The 22182-nt window shown below is 35.1% G+C and overlaps 1 protein-coding gene across 1 annotated transcript; it reads left to right on the forward strand.

The window, feature by feature from the left end:
• The first annotated feature begins 19100 nt into the window (after positions 1–19100).
• LOC139902612 (uncharacterized) lies at positions 19101–21844 on the forward strand. The gene is made up of 7 exons (XM_071885218.1): positions 19101–19237; positions 19847–19904; positions 19984–20289; positions 20587–20635; positions 20742–20836; positions 21304–21428; positions 21628–21844. Exons 1-7 carry the CDS (start codon positions 19101–19103, stop codon positions 21683–21685), a joined length of 828 nt encoding a protein of 275 aa, XP_071741319.1. The 3' UTR covers positions 21686–21844.
• The last annotated feature ends 338 nt before the right edge of the window (positions 21845–22182 follow it).

Genomic DNA, 22182 nt, shown 5'->3' on the forward strand with positions numbered 1-22182 from the left:
TTAAGTGTATTAACAATGAAATACATATGTAAAAATAAGACTACTAACTTAATGATTTCGAAACGAGACATATATGTAACGATTATCGTTGTAACGACATTTAACTGTATATATATCATACTAAGATATATTATATATCATAATATCATGATAATATAACAATTTAACATCTCATTTGTTATAATAAACAATGGATTAACAACATTCAACAAGATCGTTAACCTAAAGGTTTCAAAACAACATTTACATGTAACGACTAACGATGACTTAACGACTCAGTTAAAATGTATATACATGTAGTGTTTTAATATGTATTCATGCACTTTTGAAAGACTTCAAGACACTTATCAAAATACTTCTACTTAACAAAAATGCTTACAATTACATCCTCGTTCAGTTTCATCAACAATTCTACTCGTATGCACCCGTATTCGTACTCGTACAATACACAACTTTTAGATGTATGTACTATTGGTATATACACTCCAATGATCAGCTCTTAGCAGCCCATGTGAGTCACCTAACACATGTGGGAACCATCATTTGGCAACTGGCATGAAATATCTCATAAAATTACAAAAATATGAGTAATCATTCATGACTTATTTACATGAAAACAAAATTACATATCCTTTATAGCTAATCCATACACCAACGACCAAAAATACCTAAAAATACTTTCATTCTTCAATTTTATTCATCTAATTGATCTCTCTCAAGTTCTATCTTCAAGTTCTAAGTGTTCTTCATAAATTCTACAAGTTCTAGTTACATAAAATCAAGAATACTTTCAAGTTTGCTAGCTCACTTCCAATCTTGTAAGGTGATCATCCAACCTCAAGAAATCTTTGTTTCTTACAGTAGGTTATCATTCTAATACAAGGTAATAATCATATTCAAACTTTGGTTCAATTTCTATAACTATAACAATCTTATTTCAAGTGATGATCTTACTTGAACTTGTTTTCGTGTCATGATTCTGCTTCAAGAACTTCGAGCCATCCAAGGATCCGTTGAAGCTAGATCCATTATTCTCTTTTCCAGTAGGTTTATCCAAGGAACTTAAGGTAGTAATGATGTTCATAACATCATTCGATTCATACATATAAAGTTATCTTATTCGAAGGTTTAAACTTGTAATCACTAGAACATAGTTTAGTTAATTCTAAACTTGTTCGCAAACAAAAGTTAATCCTTCTAACTTAACTTTTAAAATCAACTAAACACATGTTCTATATCTATATGATATGCTAACTTAATGATTTAAAACCTGGAAACACGAAAAACACCGTAAAACCGGATTTACGCCGTCGTAGTAACACCGCGGGCTGTTTTGGGTTAGTTAATTAAAAACTATGATAAACTTTGATTTAAAAGTTGTTATTCTGAGAAAATGATTTTTATTATGAACATGAAACTATATCCAAAAATTATGGTTAAACTCAAAGTGGAAGTATGTTTTCTAAAATGGTCATCTAGACGTCGTTCTTTCGACTGAAATGACTACCTTTACAAAAACGACTTGTAACTTATTTTTCCGACTATAAACCTATACTTTTTCTGTTTAGATTCATAAAATAGAGTTCAATATGAAACCATAGCAATTTGATTCACTCAAAACGGATTTAAAATGAAGAAGTTATGGGTAAAACAAGATTGGATAATTTTTCTCATTTTAGCTACGTGAAAATTGGTAACAAATCTATTCCAACCATAACTTAATCAACTTGTATTGTATATTATGTAATCTTGAGATACCATAGACACGTATACAATGTTTCGACCTATCATGTCGACACATCTATATATATTTCGGAACAACCATAGACACTCTATATGTGAATGTTGGAGTTAGCTATACAGGGTTGAGGTTGATTCCAAAATATATATAGTTTGAGTTGTGATCAATACTGAGATACGTATACACTGGGTCGTGGATTGATTCAAGATAATATTTATCGATTTATTTCTGTACATCTAACTGTGGACAACTAGTTGTAGGTTACTAACGAGGACAACTGACTCAATAAACTTAAAACATCAAAATATATTAAAAGTGTTGTAAATATATTTTGAACATACTTTGATATATATGTATATATTGTTATAGGTTCGTGAATCAACCAGTGGCCAAGTCTTACTTCCCGACGAAGTAAAAATCTGTGAAAGTGAGTTATAGTCCCACTTTTAAAATCTAATATTTTTGGGATGAGAATACATGCAGGTTTTATAAATGATTTACAAAATAGACACAAGTACGTGAAACTACATTCTTTGGTTGAATTATCGAAATCGAATATGCCCCTTTTTATTAAGTCTGGTAATCTAAGAATTAGGGAACATACACCCTAATTGACGCGAATCCTAAAGATAGATCTATTGGCCCTAACAAACCCCATCCAAAGTACCGGATGCTTTAGTACTTCGAAATTTATATCATATCTGAAGGGTGTCCCGGAATGATGGGGATATTCTTATATATGCACCTTGTTAATGTCGGTTACCAGGTGTTCACCATATGAATGATTTTTATCTCTATGTATGGGATGTGTATTGAAATATGAAATCTTGTGGTCTATTGTTACGATTTGATATATATAGGTTAAACCTATAACTCACGAACATTTTTGTTGACGTTTAAAGCATGTTTATTCTCAGATGAATACTAAGAGCTTCCGCTGTTGCATACTAAAATAAGGACAAGATTTGGAGTCCATGTTTGTATGATATTGTGTAAAAACTGCATTCAAAAAACTGATTTCGATGTAACATATTTGTATTGTAAACCATTATGTAATGGTCGTGTGTAAATAGGATATTTTAGATTATCATTATTTGATAATCTACGTAAAGCTTTTTAAACCTTTATTTATGAAATAAAGGTTATGGTTTGTTTTAAAAATCAATGCAGTCTTTGAAAAACGTCTCATATAGAGGTCAAAACCTCGCAACGAAATCAATTAATATGGAACGTTTTTAATCAATAAGAACGAGACATTTCAGTTGGTATCCGAGCGTTGGTCTTAGAGAACCAGAAAATTTGCATTAGTGTGTCTTATCGAGTTTATTAGGATGCATTAGTGAGTCTGGACTTCGACCGTGTTTTCTTTAAAAATGATTGCTTAACATTTTTGTGGGAAACTATATATTATTAACATGTATATATTATGTGATATATTAATCTCTTAACATGTTTGATATTGTGTGATAGATGTCTACCTCTAGCACAAATCCCATTGACTCACCTAATAATAACGAAGAGTCGAATATATATTGGACTGATTCACAAGTTCCCGAAGAGGAACCGGAAGAAGAATCAGAACCGAAAGAAGAATCAGAACCGGAAGAGGAGGAACCGGAGGAGGAAATAGAACCGGTGGGGGAAATAATAAAACGGTTAAGTAAAAGAAAATCCTCAACCAACCGACCAAGGTTAATTATGGTCAATGGTGTTTCCGCCAAGGAAGCAAAATATTGGGAGGATTACCAATTCTCCGATGAATCGGATTCTGACGAGAATTCCGATGATGTTATAGAAATTACCCCAACTGAATTTAAAAAAAGCAAAAGAAAATAATAAGGGAAAGGGCATAAAAATAGAGAAATCTAATTCCAACCCCGATGAACTTTATATGTATCGTCAACCCCCGAAGTCCTTAAGTTGTAACAATGACCCGGGAACCTCTAAACCACCAGGTTTTTCTAAACCGTTGTGGAAAACGACAGCTAGTATTAGGGGAACATCATATATCCCTAGAAACTTGGCAAAACGAACCAAAACCGAAGAAGAAGAAACGAGCGAGTCGGAATAAGATAGTTGTATTCGTGTGGTGTAATATATGTAATATAGTGTGCTTATGCTTTATGATATATGTAAAAATTGCTTGTATTAATAAGTATTTTTTTAAGAATCTAACTCTTGTCTATTTTACAGTTTAAAAACACAAAATGGATAGACAACCCAATATTTTAAGAGACCTACCCGGAGACATGATTGATGAAATCTTGTCTAGAGTCGGTCAGAATTCTTCGGCACAACTATTTAAGGCGAGATCAGTTTGTAAGACATTCGAAGAACGTTCCAAGAATGCCTTGGTTTATAAAAGGCTTTCGTTCGAAAGATGGGGGATATCACATTGGGAAATCCATAAGTTACGATGTGTTTACTTTGACGCATATATTGCGGGGAACCCAAATGCTATTTTACGCAATGGGTTAAGAAATTATTTTGACTCAATATATCCGAATATTGGACTTCGTGATTTAGAAAAAGCGGCTAACATGCAACATAAAGAAGCATGTTATGCTTACGGATTAGTAATGTTCGCTTCTCACCAAAGTGAGAACAAGAACATCGGGCTACAACTATTAAACAAAACGTTCCCACAAGTGACGGAGTCGGTAATTGGTGTAAGAAATGAGGTTTTTAGATTGTTACGGGACTGTTGGACATTACGTAACCCTCGTCCCTTTGACGACGTTACAACACGCTGTCTTGTCAACGGCCATAACGGTTATGTTCCACAAGACCAAGGATGGGAAGTAATCCTAGTAAAACCAGAATGCATGACTTGTTTCTGGACGTATGAATTACGTGTCTTTATTGCCTTTGCTGAACGACTTGTGTACTAGCTAGAATTATCTTCACAACCATCTTGTATCAAATTTATTGTGTGCTATATTTCATGCTATATGTAAAATAAGCGGTATTGTAAGTTGTAAAATATTGTGTAAAAGTTTGAACGCGAAATATTATTATAATCAGTTTTTCATATAGAATTGTAGTAGTTGAATTGTATATTAGCTACTAAGTATGAACTTAACGGGTAGGTACTACCCGAATTTAAACTTATAAAACGCTAATATGAAGAAAAAGCTTTTATAAATGAGTTCATATTATGCTACGAAATACTATTAACTACTCTTAATATTCTGTATGATTAACTTGTTCCATTTGACTATTTTGAAGGAAATGGCACCGACTACTCGACACACCGTGAATATGAATGAAGAGGAATTCCGTAATTTTCTAGCTTCAAACATAGCCGCAGTACAGGCTGCGCTACATACCAACAATAACCTTGGATCTAGCAGTACAGGAAATCATGTAGGATGCACCTACAAAGAATTCACTGCCTGCAAACCTTTGGAATTTGATGGAACCGAAGGACCGATCGGATTGAAACGGTGGACCGAGAAGGTCGAATCGGTGTTTGCCATAAGTAAGTGTACTGAAGAGGACAAAGTGAAGTACGCTACGCATACCTTTACAGGTTCTGCGTTAACATGGTGGAATACCTATCTAGAGCAAGTGGGACAAGACGATGCGTACGCACTACCGTGGTCAGCATTCAAGCACTTGATGAACGAGAAGTACCGTCCCAGAACCGAGGTCAATAAGCTCAAGACAGAACTTAGAGGGTTACGAACCCAAGGATTTGATATTACCACGTACGAAAGACGATTCACAGAATTGTGCCTATTATGTCCGGGAGCGTTCGAAGATGAGGAAGAGAAGATCGACGCGTTTGTGAAAGGATTACCGGAAAGAATCCAAGAAGATATAAGTTCACACGAGCCCGCCTCCATACAACAGGCATGTAGAATGGCTCACAAACTAGTGAACCAGATAGAGGAAAGAATTAAAGAACAGACGGCTGAAGAGGCCAATGTGAAGCAAGTCAAAAGAAAGTGGGAGGAAAACGGTGATAAGAATCACCAATACAACAACTGCAATTACAATAATAATCGCAACAATTATCCCAACAATCGCAACATCAATCGCAACTACAACAAACGGCCCAACAACAACAACAACAACAACAACAACAACAACAACAACAACAACAACAACAGCAACTACAACAATCGTCCCCACAACAATAACAATCGCAACAACAACAACAATCAGGAGCAGCTATGCCAAAGGTGTGAAAAGTATCACTCGGGGTTCTGCACCAAATTTTGCAACAAGTGTAAAAGAAATGGTCATAGCGCGGCGAAGTGTGAGGTCTACGGACCAGGGGTTAACAGAACGAAAGGAACAAATGGTGTCGGAACGAGTAATGGCGGAGCAAGTAGTGTCGGAGCAAGTTATGCCAATGTAGTTTGTTATAAATGTGGAAAACCGGGCCACATTATTAGAAATTGCCCGAACCATGAGAACACGAATGGACAAGGCCGCGGAAGAGTTTTCAATATTAATGCGGTAGAGGCACAGGAAGACCCGGAGCTTGTTACGGGTACGTTTCTTATTGACAATAAATCTGCTTACGTTTTATTTGATTCGGGTGCGGATAGAAGCTATATGAGTAGAGATTTTTATGCTAAATTAAGTTGTCCATTGACACCGTTGGATAGTAAATTTTTACTCGAATTAGCAAACGGTAAATTAATTTCAGCAGATAATATATGCCGGAATCGAGAAATTAAACTGGGTAGCGAAATATTTAAGATTGATTTGATACCAGTAGAGTTAGGGAGTTTTGATGTAATAGTTGGCATGGACTGGCTGAAGAAGGTGAAAGCAGAGATCGTATGTTATAAAAATGCAATTCGCATTGTACGAGAAGAAGGAGAACCCTTAATGGTGTACGGAGAAAAGGGAAACATGAAGCTACATCTTATTAGTAATTTGAAGGCACAAAAACTAATAAGAAAAGGTTGCTATGCTGTTCTAGCACACGTCGAGAAAGTACAAACTGAAGAAAAGAGCATCAATGATGTTCCCGTCGCAAAAGAATTTCCCGATGTATTTCCGAAAGAATTACCGGGACTACCTCCACATCGATCTGTTGAATTTCAAATAGATCTTGTACCAGGAGCTGCACCAATAGCTCATGCTCCTTATAGACTCGCACCCAGCGAGATGAAAGAATTGCAAAGCCAACTGCAAGAACTATTAGAACGTGGTTTCATTCGACCAAGCACATCACCATGGGGAGCTCCTGTTTTGTTTGTCAAGAAGAAGAATGGTACATTTAGGTTGTGTATTGACTACAGAGAGTTGAACAAACTTACCATCAAAAAACATTATCCACTGCCGAGAATTGACGACTTATTTGATCAACTACAAGGCTCGTCGGTTTATTCGAAGATCGATTTACGTTCTGGATATCATCAAATGCGAGTAAAGGAGGATGATATTCCAAAAATTGCTTTTAGGACGCGTTATGGTCATTATGAGTTTATGGTTATGCCGTTTGGATTGACTAACGCACCAGCTGTGTTCATGGACCTTATGAACCGAGTGTGTGGGCCATATCTTGACAAGTTTGTCATTGTTTTCATCGATGACATACTTATTTACTCAAAGAATGATCAAGAGCACGAAGAACATTTGAGAAAAGTGCTAGAAGTATTGAGGAAAGAAAAACTGTACGCTAAGTTTTCAAAGTGTGCATTTTGGTTGGAAGAAGTTCAATTCCTCGGTCACATAGTGAACAAAGAAGGTATCCAGGTGGACCCGGCAAAGATCGAAACTGTTGAAAAGTGGGAAATCCCAAAAACTCCGAAGCATATACGTCAATTTTTAGGATTGGCTGGTTACTACAGAAGATTCATCCAAGATTTCTCCAAAATAGCAAAACCCTTGACTGCATTAACGCATAAAGGGAAGAAATTTGAATGGAAGGATGAACAAGAGAAGGCGTTTCAATTATTGAAGAAAAATCTAACTACGGCACCTATATTGTCATTGCCTGAAGGGAATGATGATTTTGAGATTTATTGTGACGCATCAAAGCAAGGTCTCGGTTGTGTATTAATGCAACGGACGAAGGTGATTGCTTATGCGTCTAGACAATTGAAGATTCACGAGCAAAATTATACGACGCATGATTTGGAATTAGGCGCGGTTGTTTTTGCATTAAAGACTTGGAGGCACTACTTATATGGGGTCAAAAGTATTATATATACCGACCACAAAAGTCTTCAACACATATTTAATCAGAAACAACTGAATATGAGGCAGCGTAGGTGGATTGAATTATTGAATGATTACGACTTTGAGATTCGTTACCACCCGGGGAAGGCAAATGTGGTAGCCGACGCCTTGAGCAGAAAGGACAGAGAACCCATTCGAGTAAAATCTATGAATATAATGATTCACACTAACCTTACTACTCAAATAAAGGAGGCGCAACAAGGAGTTTTAAAAGAGGGAAATTTAAAGGATGAAATACCCAAAGGATCGGAGAAGCATCTTAATATTCGAGAAGACGGAACCCGGTATAGGGCTGAAAGAATCTGGGTACCAAAATTTGGAGATATGAGAGAAATGGTACTTAGAGAAGCTCATAAAACCAGATACTCAATACATCCTGGAACGGGAAAGATGTACAAGGATCTTAAGAAACATTTTTGGTAGCCAGGTATGAAATCCGATATTGCTAAATATGTAGGAGAATGTTTGACATGTTCTAAGGTCAAAGCTGAACATCAGAAACCATCAGGTCTACTACAACAACCTGAAATCCCGGAATGGAAATGGGAAAACATTATCATGGATTTCATTACTAAATTGCCAAGGACTGCAAGTGGTTATGATACTATTTGGGTAATAGTTGATTGTCTCACCAAGTCAGCACACTTCCTGCCAATAAGAGAAGATGACAAGATGGAGAAGTTAGCACGACTGTATTTGAAGGAAGTTGTCTCCAGACATGGAATACCAATCTCTATTATCTCTGATAGGGATGGCAGATTTATTTCAAGATTCTGGCAGACATTACAGCAAGCATTGGGAACTCGTCTAGACATGAGTACTGCCTATCATCCACAAACTGATGGGCAGAGCGAAAGGACGATACAAACGCTTGAAGACATGCTACGAGCTTGTGTTATTGATTTCAGAAACAGTTGGGATCGACATCTACCGTTAGCAGAATTTTCCTACAACAACAGCTAACATTCAAGCATTGAGATGGCGCCGTTTGAAGCACTTTATGGTAGAAAGTGCAGGTCTCCGATTTGTTGGAGTGAAGTGGGGGATAGACAGATTACGGGTCCGGAGATAATACAAGAAACTACCGAGAAAATCATCCAAATTCAACAAAGATTGAAAACCGCCCAGAGTCGACAAAAGAGCTACGCGGACAGTAAAAGAAAAGATATAGAGTTTGAAATTGGAGAAATGGTCATGCTTAAGGTTTCACCTTGGAAAGGAGTTGTTCGATTTGGTAAACGGGGGAAACTAAATCCAAGGTACATTGGACCATTCAAGATTATAGATCGTGTCGGACCAGTAGCTTACCAACTGGAGCTACCTCAACAACTCGTGACTGTACATAACACTTTCCACGTCTCAAATTTGAAGAAATGTTTTGCTAAAGTAGATCTCACTATTCCGTTGGACGAAATCCAAATCAATGAAAAACTTCAATTCATTGAAGAACCCGTCGAAATAATGGATCGTGAGGTTAAGAGACTTAAACAAAACAAGATACCGATTGTTAAGGTTCGATGGAATGCTCGTAGAGGACCCGAGTTCACCTGGGAGCGTGAAGATCAGATGAAGAAGAAATACCCGCATTTATTTCCAGAAGATACGTCAACACCTCCAACTGCTTAAAATTTCGGGACGAAATTTATTTAACGGGTAGGTACTGTAGTGACCCGAACTTTTCCATGTATATATATATTTTAAATGAAATTGTTATTTACATGATTAAGTGTTTCCAACATGTTAAGCAATCAAACTTGTTAAGACTTGATTCATTGAAATAGGTTTCATATAGACAATTGACCACCCAAGTTGACCGGTGATTCACGAACGTTAAAACTTGTAAAAACTATACGATGACATATATATGGTTATATATATAGTTAACATGATTTTATTATAAGTATGTATCTCACTAGGTATTTTAACAATGAGTTATATACATAAAAATGAGACTATTAATTTAAGAAACTCGAAAACGATATATATAACGATTATCGTTATAACAACGTCTTACTAGGTACATATGAATCATATTAAGATATTGATACACTTGGTTAATTATGTTAAATGATAAGTAAATATATTATTAAGTGTATTAACAATGAAATACATATGTAAAAATAAGACTACTAACTTAATGATTTCGAAACGAGACATATATGTAACGATTATCGTTGTAACGACATTTAACTGTATATATATCATACTAAGATATATTATATATCATAATATCATGATAATATAATAATTTAACATCTCATTTATTATAATAAACAATGGATTAACAACATTCAACAAGATCGTTAACCTAAAGGTTTCAAAACAACATTTACATGTAACGACTAACGATGACTTAACGACTCAGTTAAAATGTATATACATGTAGTGTTTTAATATGTATTCATGCACTTTTGAAAGACTTCAAGACACTTATCAAAATACTTCTACTTAACAAAAATGCTTACAATTACATCCTCGTTCAGTTTCATCAACAATTCTACTCGTATGCACCCGTATTCGTACTCGTACAATACACAGCTTTTAGATGTATGTACTATTGGTATATACACTCCAATGATCAGCTCTTAGCAGCCCATGTGAGTCACCTAACACATGTGGGAACCATCATTTGGCAACTGGCATGAAATATCTCATAAAATTACAAAAATATGAGTAATCATTCATGACTTATTTACATGAAAACAAAATTACATATCCTTTATAGCTAATCCATACACCAACGACCAAAAATACCTAAAAATACTTTCATTCTTCAATTTTATTCATCTAATTGATCTCTCTCAAGTTCTATCTTCAAGTTCTAAGTGTTCTTCATAAATTCTACAAGTTCTAGTTACATAAAATCAAGAATACTTTCAAGTTTGCTAGCTCACTTCCAATCTTGTAAGGTGATCATCCAACCTCAAGAAATCTTTGTATCTTACAGTAGGTTATCATTCTAATACAAGGTAATAATCATATTCAAACTTTGGTTCAATTTCTATAACTATAACAATCTTATTTCAAGTGATGATCTTACTTGAACTTGTTTTCGTGTCATGATTCTGCTTCAAGAACTTCGAGCCATCCAAGGATCCGTTGAAGCTAGATCCATTATTCTCTTTTCCAGTAGGTTTATCCAAGGAACTTAAGGTAGTAATGATGTTCATAACATCATTCGATTCATACATATAAAGCTATCTTATTCGAAGGTTTAAACTTGTAATCACTAGAACATAGTTTAGTTAATTCTAAACTTGTTCGCAAACAAAAGTTAATCCTTCTAACTTAACTTTTAAAATCAACTAAACACATGTTCTATATCTATATGATAGGCTAACTTAATGATTTAAAACCTGGAAACACGAAAAACACCGTAAAACCGGATTTACGCCGTCGTAGTAACACCGCGGGCTGTTTTGGGTTAGTTAATTAAAAACTATGATAAACTTTGATTTAAAAGTTGTTATTCTGAGAAAATGATTTTTATTATGAACATGAAACTATATCCAAAAATTATGGTTAAACTCAAAGTGGAAGTATGTTTTCTAAAATGGTCATCTAGACGTCGTTCTTTCGACTGAAATGACTACCTTTACAAAAATGACTTGTAACTTATTTTTCCGACAATAAACCTATACCTTTTCTGTTTATATTCATAAAATAGAGTTCAATATGAAACCATAGCAATTTGATTCACTCAAAACGGATTTAAAATGAAGAAGTTATGGGTAAAACAAGATTGGATAATTTTTCTCATTTTAGCTACGTGAAAATTGGTAACAAATCTATTCCAACCATAACTTAATCAACTTGTATTGTATATTATGTAATCTTGAGATACCATAGACACGTATACAATGTTTCGACCTATCATGTCGACACATCTATATATATTTCGGAACAACCATAGGCACTCTATATGTGAATGTTGGAGTTAGCTATACAGGGTTGAGGTTGATTCCAAAATATATATAGTTTGAGTTGTGATCAATACTGAGATACGTATACACTGGGTCGTGGATTGATTCAAGATAATATTTATCGATTTATTTCTGTACATCTAACTGTGGACAACTAGTTGTAGGTTACTAACGAGGACAGCTGACTTAATAAACTTAAAACATCAAAATATATTAAAAGTGTTGTAAATATATTTTGAACATATTTTGATATATATGTATATATTGTTATAGGTTCGTGAATCAACCAGTGGCCAAGTCTTACTTCCCGACGAAGTAAAAATCTGTGAAAGTGAGTTATAGTCCCACTTTTAAAATCTAATATTTTTGGGATGAGAATACATGCAGGTTTTATAAATGATTTACAAAATAGACACAAGTACGTGAAACTACATTCTTTGGTTGAATTATCGAAATCGAATATGCCCCTTTTTATTAAGTCTGGTAATCTAAGAATTAGGGAACATACACCCTAATTGACGCGAATCCTAAAGATAGATCTATTGGGCCTAACAAACCCCATCAAAAGTACCGGATGCTTTAGTACTTCGAAATTTATATCATATCCGAAGGGTGTCCCGGAATGATGGGGATATTCTTATATATGTATCTTGTTAATGTCGGTTACCAGGTGTTCACCATATGAATGATTTTTATCTCTATGTATGGGATGTGTATTGAAATATGAAATCTTGTGGTCTATTGTTACGATTTGATATATATAGGTTAAACCTATAACTCACGAACATTTTTGTTGACCTTTAAAGCATGTTTATTCTCAGATGAATACTAAGAGCTTCCGCTGTTGCATACTAAAATAAGGACAAGATTTGGAGTCCATGTTTGTATGATATTGTGTAAAAACTGCATTCAAGAAACTGATTTCGATGTAACATATTTGTATTGTAAACCATTATGTAATGGTCGTGTGTAAACAGGATATTTTAGATTATCATTATTTGATAATCTACGTAAAGCTTTTTAAACCTTTATTTATGAAATAAAGGTTATGGTTTGTTTTAAAAATCAATGCAGTCTTTGAAAAACGTCTCATATAGAGGTCAAAACCTCGCTACGAAATCAATTAATATGGAACGTTTTTAATCAATAAGAACGGGACATTTCAACTGCCTCTTTAGTAGCTTGAGTAGCTGCTACATATTCTGCTTCTGTTGTTGACATCGCCACAATTGACTGCAGTTTTGAAACCCAGCTTAGTGTGAATACATATGCAGTTGTAGATTTACTTTTATCGATATCACCTGCATAATCTGAATCAACATACCCTTTGACTATAAATTTCGGTTCCCCATAACATAATGCAACATCTAAGGTTCCCTTGATGTATTTAAGGATCCTCTTTACCGCATTCCAATGCTCTTTACCAGGATTCGCCATGTACCGACTAACTACTCCCACTGCATGTGCAATGTCTGGTCTTGTACATATCATTGCGAACATTAAACTTCCTACTGCTGATGCATACGGTACGTGAGACATCTCCTTCCTCTCGTATTCACTGCTAGGACACATAACAGAGGATAACTTGAGATTAGTAGGAAGTGGGGTTGAGATTGGCTTACTATCTTGCATATTGAAGCGATGCAAGACTTTCTTCAAATAATTCTTTTGAGAAAGCCAAATCTTCCTATTATCTCTGTCTCGGTGAATTTGCATCCCTAGAATCTTGTTTGCGGCACCTAAGTCTTTCATTTCAAACTCCCTAGCCAATTGAGCCTTCAGCTTATTAATACGATCTTTGTTGGGGCCTGCAACCAACATGTCGTCTACATATAACAGTAAAATGACAAAATCATTGTCCCCAAACCTCTTGAAATATGTACAAGGGTCTGCATAAAGTCTGTTATATTCAAGGCTCATTATGAAAGAATCAAATCTCTTGTACCAGCATCTCGGCGCCTGTTTGAGACCATACAGAGATTTCTTTAACCTGCAAACCAAGTTCTTTTTTCCTTGTAGTTCAAAACCTTCTGGTTGAAGCATATAAATTTCTTCTTCAAGATTTCCATGAAGAAATGTAGTTTTCACATCTAGCTGCTCTAGATGCAAATCAAATGTAGCACACATCGCTAGAACTACTCGAATTGTTGTAAGTCGAACCACAGGAGAAAATATTTCATTAAAGTCTGTACATTCTTTCTGAGCATATCCTTTAACCACCAGTCTTGCACGATACCGCTCCACTTGATCAACGCAATTTCGTTTGATCTTATACACCCATTTATTTCCAATAGGTTTTCTACCTTTTGGCAAAGGCACAAGTTCCCATGTTTTATTTTTATGAAGAGCTTCAATTTCTTCCTGCATAGCTGTCATCCACTGAGATGCATCTGAATGATTTAGTGCCTCGCGAAGAGTTGTTGGCTCTCCTTCCTCTGTTAGAAGACAATATGCAACATTGCTTTCCATAATATAATCTGAGTGCCACCCTAGACGTTTCCTTTCCCGATTAGAAATACGAGTCGCTGGAGCTTCATCAACGACTACTTGATTTTCATCATGCTCTGGTACTGCTTCAGAAGAATCTTTATGAAATTCGTTACCCACCTGTATCGGTATAGTTTCTTTTGAAGTGCTAACATCTTCAAGATCTTTGTCTTCTGTAAAGACAACATCTCTGCTGATGACTACTTTGTGGGCAGTGGGGTCCCACAAGCGATACCCCTTAACTCCATCAGCATATCCCAAGAACAAACACTTTCTGGACTTCGGATCCAACTTTGTCGTTTTTTGAGAATTGTACATTACGTACACAGGACTTCCAAATACATGCAGGTCAGAATAATTAACTGGTTTTCCAGTCCATATCTCCATCGATGATTTCAACTCAATTGCAGTTGATGGTGATCGATTTATCACGTAACAGGCAGTACTTACTACTTCTTTCCAGAATAATTTCCCCAAGCTTGCAGTTGCCAACATCGCCCTTGTTCTATCTAACAAGGTTCTATTCATCCGCTCTGCCACTCCGTTTTGTTGAGGAGTGTATGCCGTCGTGAACTGCCTTTTGATACCTTCTTGTTTGCAGAACTTATCAAATTCATCACCAGTGTATTCTCCTCCATTATTCGTCCTTAAACACTTGATCTTTTTACCAGATTCAAGTTCAACCCGCGCTTTGTAAACTTTGAAAACTTCAAACACATCCGCCTTTCTCTTGATTGGGTACACCCAACATCTCCTAGTGTAATCATCAATAAATGATACAAAATACTTTGCTCCTCCTAGGGATTGAATTAATGCTTGCCACACATCAGAGTGAACCAATTCTAGAATCAATTTACTTCTAGAATTTGATGTGTTAAACTTCAGGCGATGCTGCTTGCTAATTACACAATGCTCACAGAAAGGTAGCGATACCTTTGTAAGACCAGGAATAAGATTTCTTTCAACAAGAATCTTCATACCTTGCTCATACATGTGTCCAAGCTTTTGATGCCATGTCATAGCAACTTTATCACTTGAACTATTCGAAGCAACAGATGCTTCCAATTCCTGTACCGTCTCGCCTTTCAGAATGTATAAATTAGCACCCACCTTTTCTCCTTTCATAAGTACAGCCGCGCCTTTCTTGATTATCATGATCTTCTCATGTATCACCATCTTACACCCAAGATCATCCAATTGTCCTAAAGACAATAAGTTCTTCTTCAAACCCTCCACGTGTCGTACACCTTGAATAGTACGAACTGTACCATCGTGCATCTTCATAATGATATCTCCAATTTCAATGATTTTTAGTTCATGATCATTGCAACTGTATACAGATCCACCTGAGATACGTTCATATTGTTTGAACCATTCTCTTCTAGGGGTCATGTGAAAAGTAGCTCCCGAGTCAAATAACTAGACATCAACAAATGTCTTTCTGCCTTCATTTGCTACCACTGCTTCACTAATCAAAGCAGTCCCATCATCTAAAGTGCTTGCAATATTTTCTTGAGGATTTGAGTTATTTAAACTCCGAAAATCCTTCTTCAGGTGACCTTTCTTGCCACAATTGTAGCATGTATATGTCTTCTTCTTTTTAGACTTCGGTTTACCATGATTGTGACTCCCACTTGGGCCACGTTCCGTTGATCTCCCTCCTGACACCAATAAGGCCTCCACTTGTCGTGAACCAGCCTGTTTGTCCTCCTTGTTATTGCGCCGATTTTCTTCTTCTAGAATAGCAGCCGCAACTTCATCATAGACTAGATACTCCGAGAGAACATTATTGGTTAAGTTAATAATGAGTTGATCATACGAATCAGGTAGACTCTGAAGTAAAAGTTCAGCACGTTCTTTTGGCTCTATATTGCAACTTAATGAAGCGAGTTGAGAAAATAGAGTATTCAAAGAATTAATGTGCTCATTAACTGAAGTAGATTCATTCATGCGTAGCGCATAAAGGTTCCTCTTAAGGAATATCTTGTTGTGGAGTGATTTGGTCTCGTACAATTTTACGATGTGATCCCAAATCTCTTTCGCCGTCTTCTTTTCTTCAATGCTAGACAAAACGCCATCTGCTAGTGCCAGATGAAGATTTGCGATAGCCTGACCGTCCATCTCTTCCCATTTTTCATCAGTGACTTCGGCGGAACGTCCACTGATGGCCGCCAAACACTTATCCTTTCTCATGATAGCTTTCATCTTTAGTTTCCACAACGAGAAGTTACTCCCGTTGAACTTTTCAATTCCGAATTTCGTAGACATTGCTATAATCACAATATTCTTTTCGACAATACTATTTTTCAGAGAAATAGTACCCGAGAACCTTTATCGAGTGAAATTAATCTTACTTATTTTCTGATGTGGACGATCCACTCCCGTGGCAACCACAGAGCATACGATAAGTAGATTAATACACACCAGATATTAGAACCTTAGCTCTGATACCACTTGTTGAGAAAAGCGACACCGAATTATAGCAAACCGCTAGTAATACTTTGAAATAATGACAAAAAAGGAACACCAAGATTTAACGTGGAAAACCCCAATAGGGTAAAAACTACGGGCAAGGAAAGAAACACTTCACTAATAAGAATAATATGAATTACACTTCTCTCTAATTACAAGGATAAACATGAATCTTTATATCTCTTGTAGTTAGGAGATTACTCACAAACTCTCTATTTAAGTTTTTAGTACAATGAGAATGAATTGATTTGGGATGAGAAATGAGCATGGTTAAGGCTCATATTTATACTACTAGAAATGTGGTAGGTGAATGTGTAAGGAAGTTTACCTAGTCAAATTTGTCTACACAAATTGTAGACACCAACTTATTATCACAATATACATGTGGTGTTTGACCAAATGTATCAACCACCCACCTTTCACCATTAATATTTCAACAGTGGTTGCTTTTATTTCTTGTACAAATAGCACTAATACTTATACATTGTATTACTTATATAATATAGTGGGTCCAATTTGTTTGATGAATGATGTCATTGATAGTATTAACTAGTGTTCGAACCCTCGCTTCGCGCCGGGGGTTCGGTTTTTAATGTATTTTATTGCGTTTAGTTTGTAAATTTTTTTTTGTGGCTAACGATGATGTTGTTGAAACGCAACTCGAGTCGAACTAAGGTATAACCCGTGAAAGATTTAAATGTTATTTAAAATTAACAATATATGTGCATCTACGCGTTTCGCTATGGAGTTGTCGACTTTTAAAAATTTAACGGAGAATTAACGTGTATGAAAAGTACCCCAAATATTTAGCGTTTTTTAAAAAAGCGCCCGTTTTGCGTATAGCTAGTGACATTGTGTTCCTAAAATTATTTCGAGTTTAACGATGGTGGCGGAAAAATTTAACTCGTTGCAAGTGCGAAGATATGGCCCGTTGAATATTTGGGTGGAGTTTGTTTAAGATTTTTTATGAGAATGGTTAATTGACACTTTACCCCCTTTTGGGGGGGTGGATTTGATTTTTTGGATAAAGTGTGGGGTGGTTTGTGGTTGAATTTGCAAAAAAAAAAAAAAAAAAAAAAAAAGTCGAAAATACCCCGGGTACTATTCATTTCCCCTATGTCTTTTATAACATAGGTATAATATAATATAATCTGTTATTCATTAGTGACGGAGGAAAAAGTACTAATGTGACTTTGATTTAGCACTATGTGATTGATAATAACTCTGCCATGATTAAAAGTGGTCTAATAGTGATAATAATATGTGAAGTACTAGTTAATGTTTATTTTTTAGATTATGTAATGATGACTCCTTTTTTTTTTTTTTTTTTTTTATTAAGATGAAAAATTGTTAGACCAATCATAAAATATATGTGTATGTGTTTAATAGCATGGATAGCACAAATATATGTGCATAGGTCATGTATATTTAAAGTTATTTATTTGGATGTTATCTTAATTTTACTTTTATTTGTTTAGTGAGTAGAGCATGTCCTTAGTTATTCTAGTTGAGAGTGTTTATAAAAAGTCCGATAATAATTTTATTTAAAAAAAAATAGAGTTGCTTTAAGTTTTTAGAAAAGTCTTGAATGATTTGTAACTTGTCGTAACTACTCCATTAACTTTGGTCGTGGCATCAGATGATGTTACTCATTTTCCGGATTCTAAAAAGAAGACGTCGGGTTCAAGGTGCCGAAATGAAATTTTTTATCGAAATTCATCAAGGATGTGTGATTGTTCGATTGGTTTTTATGTTGTCGTGATGAATATGAGTTTTAATCTTTCGTCCCACGTTTGATTGGTTACTCACTTTATTTTCTAGTTAGCTTGGTTCTTTTAGGTTTATTTTGTTGTCCGTTTTATTATTCAGATCCCGTGGTTTCATTGTGAGCTTTTGTTAAGTTTAGGTTCTCGTTAAGCTTGGTAGTCTATTTAATTGTATTTTTCTTGGAGCCAATGGGGCTTTGCCTCATTGGTCACCATGTTAACATGGTGTTCGAGGAGACCAGGGTTCGAGTCTCGGGGGGGGGGGGATTTTCGTGAATTAACTTCGTGAGCTAACCACTAACATTGCCTTTCAAAAAAAAAAAAAAATTGTATTTTTCTTGGAACTTCATATATTTGAAAAGAAAAAAACTCTGTTAACTTCCTAACAACCACTTACTTAACAAATCGTTTTTTAAAGATTAAATCTCTCTTATCAACTCAATACTTTACCCGCTTCTGTCCATTTATTCAAATTTGGAAGGTACAGTTTTCAGAACGACGGTAACAATGGAAGGATCAGGCAGCTCGGAGATGGAGTTCGCCGATCTGGAGATCTCATCGGACTCAATCGACGGTTCCGTCATGTTTCATCTCGTAATTGACATTCTAGGGTTTGTTCTTTTTATGCACCAACAGATCCCTTCGTAAGCACCATTCCTCTTTACAACCTTCATTAAAAACGTCAATTACTGTTACAGTTTTATATATTTCGGAATCTGATTTGTGCATTTTTGATCTTCTTACTCATGTTTAAGATATATGAATGTGAATTTGTATATGTGATTATTCATGTATTGAAACTCATATTATTGTGGATAAATTATGAGATTTATTTTGTCAGGCTCGCTCGGTGCTTATTTTACTAATAAACTTTAATCTAATTTATTTATATCGTGTAATTATTATTAATGTTAGATATTCAGTTTACAAATTAATTGTTGAAGATATAGGCATATAGCTTATTTAAATCTTCGAAACAGATTTAGGTTGAGTGTTAACTGAGTTATAAGAAATTATTCTTGACTGAAGCTGTATGATGTTAAGTTATGATTACTTAGATTTAGTTTTTGATTAAAGAACTACTACCACATTATTTCATTTACTATTTTGTTATATATATATATATATATATATATATATATATATATATATATATATATATATATATATAATCCGTATACTCTATCAAAGCTGTAATGCTGCTGTCATGAATGCTAGGAACGTTGAGCTTTTTTTATCGTTTATATTGCCAGGATTTTACAAGATGTGAGTCTTGAGTTTGATGCTCTCAATACAGAGTATAAAGAGTTGGTATGTTACGCTTGTACAAAAACGCTGAAGATATTTGTTATTTCAATAATTAGGGATTTGTTAAGATTTTACGTTTCAGGAGGTTATTCTTGCACAAACCGAAATGAAAGCGTCTCAACGTAGAGTTGAAATGGGAAGAAAGAGACAAGTGAAACATGGCATAAGACGACTTGAAAAGCTGATGAAGACTGTTGCTAGTACTCAATCTGCTCTCCAAATGATCTTCAGTGAAATTCCACATGTTGAGGCTGTCGTTTTGGTTCTTGGAGCTAGTCCAATTAGGCCCAGACATGTATATGAGTTGTGTTTTTCACATGGACAGAATGTTGTCTCTGATGCTTGTGATTTCACCAGAAGTAAAGCAGCAGAAGGGATTTCAAGAAAGGTTGTCTCTGTTTTTTGTATTCCCAATAGAGGTGGCAAAATGGGCTGGTCAAGTGAGTTGGGTAACGGGGTGATTGGAACGGATTGGATGGGGTTAATATGGGCGGGTCACTTTTGATGTCTTTCATAGTCTGTCATAGCTGACCTGTATCCCTTTCAGTTGAATCTTTAAGCTTTAACTGTTTGACCTCATGGTGAAAAACACCAAATCTGTTCGTTTATGGTAATAAGTTGAAATTGCCTTCTGTAATTCCCGTTTCCAAACATTCTAGGATCTAATAATTCACCTTTGCAACAGGTTATCAGGACACTGGTATCGAAAGGAGCTGGATCTGATTCATATGCAGGTATTATTTGATCAGATTGATACATATATTTCATAAAAAAGCATGACTATCATGAAAATGAAAGTAAAAAAAATCAAAACTTTATTGAAGCTTTGCAAATTCATAGGCCCTTCCAAGTTGTTCCTGCTGGTTAAAGCTCCTTCTTCATTCAATATGCCTCTGCACTTTCTTCCCAAGCGTGATTTTAGATACAACAAAAAGGTAATATATCATTATTAGAACTTTTAAATTGTGACCAAGCATCTTACTTTTTGAATACTGAGATTGTTTTGTACACCCCTTCAATTATTCTTCTTAGAAACTTCACTGTGATCACCTACTTATAAAATTTCTTTCCAGTGCTCTCTTGCATTAGCCTTTCAACTCTTTCCTCTCTCAATATGACTATTATATCATATGTTTATGAATCTTTTAGCATATTAGTAGGATCCATATATAATATATAATATATAATTATATAATATATAATTATATAATATATCTAATAGTATTAAAGGAAATACTGATGAATTACAACATCAGTTCTGCTTTTGGTAGTTTTCCTGATGATTAACCAAAGCTTTTTGGTCTCTATTACAGTTTGTTTACTGGTGCATCTTTGTTACAAGAATCGATTTAACTATTTAAGTATATTATTAATATTTACTGGAAGTGTTGTTTATTTGTAGATAGTGCCCCTGAGATTACGAATCAAGTGTAGAAATCAAGATCGAGTGTTTCATCCTCTAAATTGTGTCCCTTCGCCTGCAGATACTAACAACATACCGGACCCTAATTCAAATGATTTCATCTGGTAATACATCCCTTTAAAATGATGCTTGACATAGACCTTGTGAGCTTAGTTTGGTGTTTAGTAGAAATTAGTGCATTCTTATTTTAATTCGACAATCTTGCTTAGCTTTTCCACTTGCGGGTACAAACTGTATACATTTATTTATGTGATATACAACTATTTTAATCTTTGTTTATAATACTTGTATCATCTATTACAGGTTTCAGTGTCGGCATGTTATCAAGGGTTTGGCTTGTAAGACATCACCAGAAGAATGATTGATTGATACGACAGAAGTTAGCGTTGTTGCCCAGATACCGAAGATAAGTAGACCTGTTGTAAGCCTATTATACATATTTAGTGGTGTATGTATAATTTTGTTGGTATATTAAACCTAAGTTGATACTTTCTACTTGAAACTTACAAGCAAATGAAAATTTTGAACATCTTGTTATAGCTTACTTCTTGTTTCTGCTTAATTTTTTATTTTTTGGTAAAAATAATGCAAACTATATATCAAAGTCCTTTCATCGAAAGATGAAAAGGCAAACTGGATTACAACATAGACGACAAGACTCGATAGCTGTAAACAAACCTTATCGAGTAAACGGGGATCTAAAACTAACTAAAACCAAGCGTTACATAACGGAGTCAAAAGGAAAAAACCGGCCCCGAGGACTAAACAAGCCTAAACGGTATGCTAACAACAAGAACTAACACAAAATCTCACAACCAACCAAATACACAACTAAACAACAAACAAAACAAACACACG

This window comes from Rutidosis leptorrhynchoides, chromosome 3 (assembly GCF_046630445.1).
Source record: "Rutidosis leptorrhynchoides isolate AG116_Rl617_1_P2 chromosome 3, CSIRO_AGI_Rlap_v1, whole genome shotgun sequence".
Lineage (NCBI taxonomy): Eukaryota > Viridiplantae > Streptophyta > Magnoliopsida > Asterales > Asteraceae > Rutidosis > Rutidosis leptorrhynchoides.

Coding starts and splice junctions, on each gene's coding strand:
- LOC139902612 (XM_071885218.1), top strand. CDS start 19,101: ATGGAAGGATCAGGCAGCTCGGAGATGGAGTTCGCCGATCTGGAGATC. Junction 19,905..19,983: donor ATACAGAGTATAAAGAGTTG/GTATGTTACGCT, acceptor TTTACGTTTCAG/GAGGTTATTCTTGCACAAAC. Junction 21,429..21,627: donor AATTCAAATGATTTCATCTG/GTAATACATCCC, acceptor CATCTATTACAG/GTTTCAGTGTCGGCATGTTA.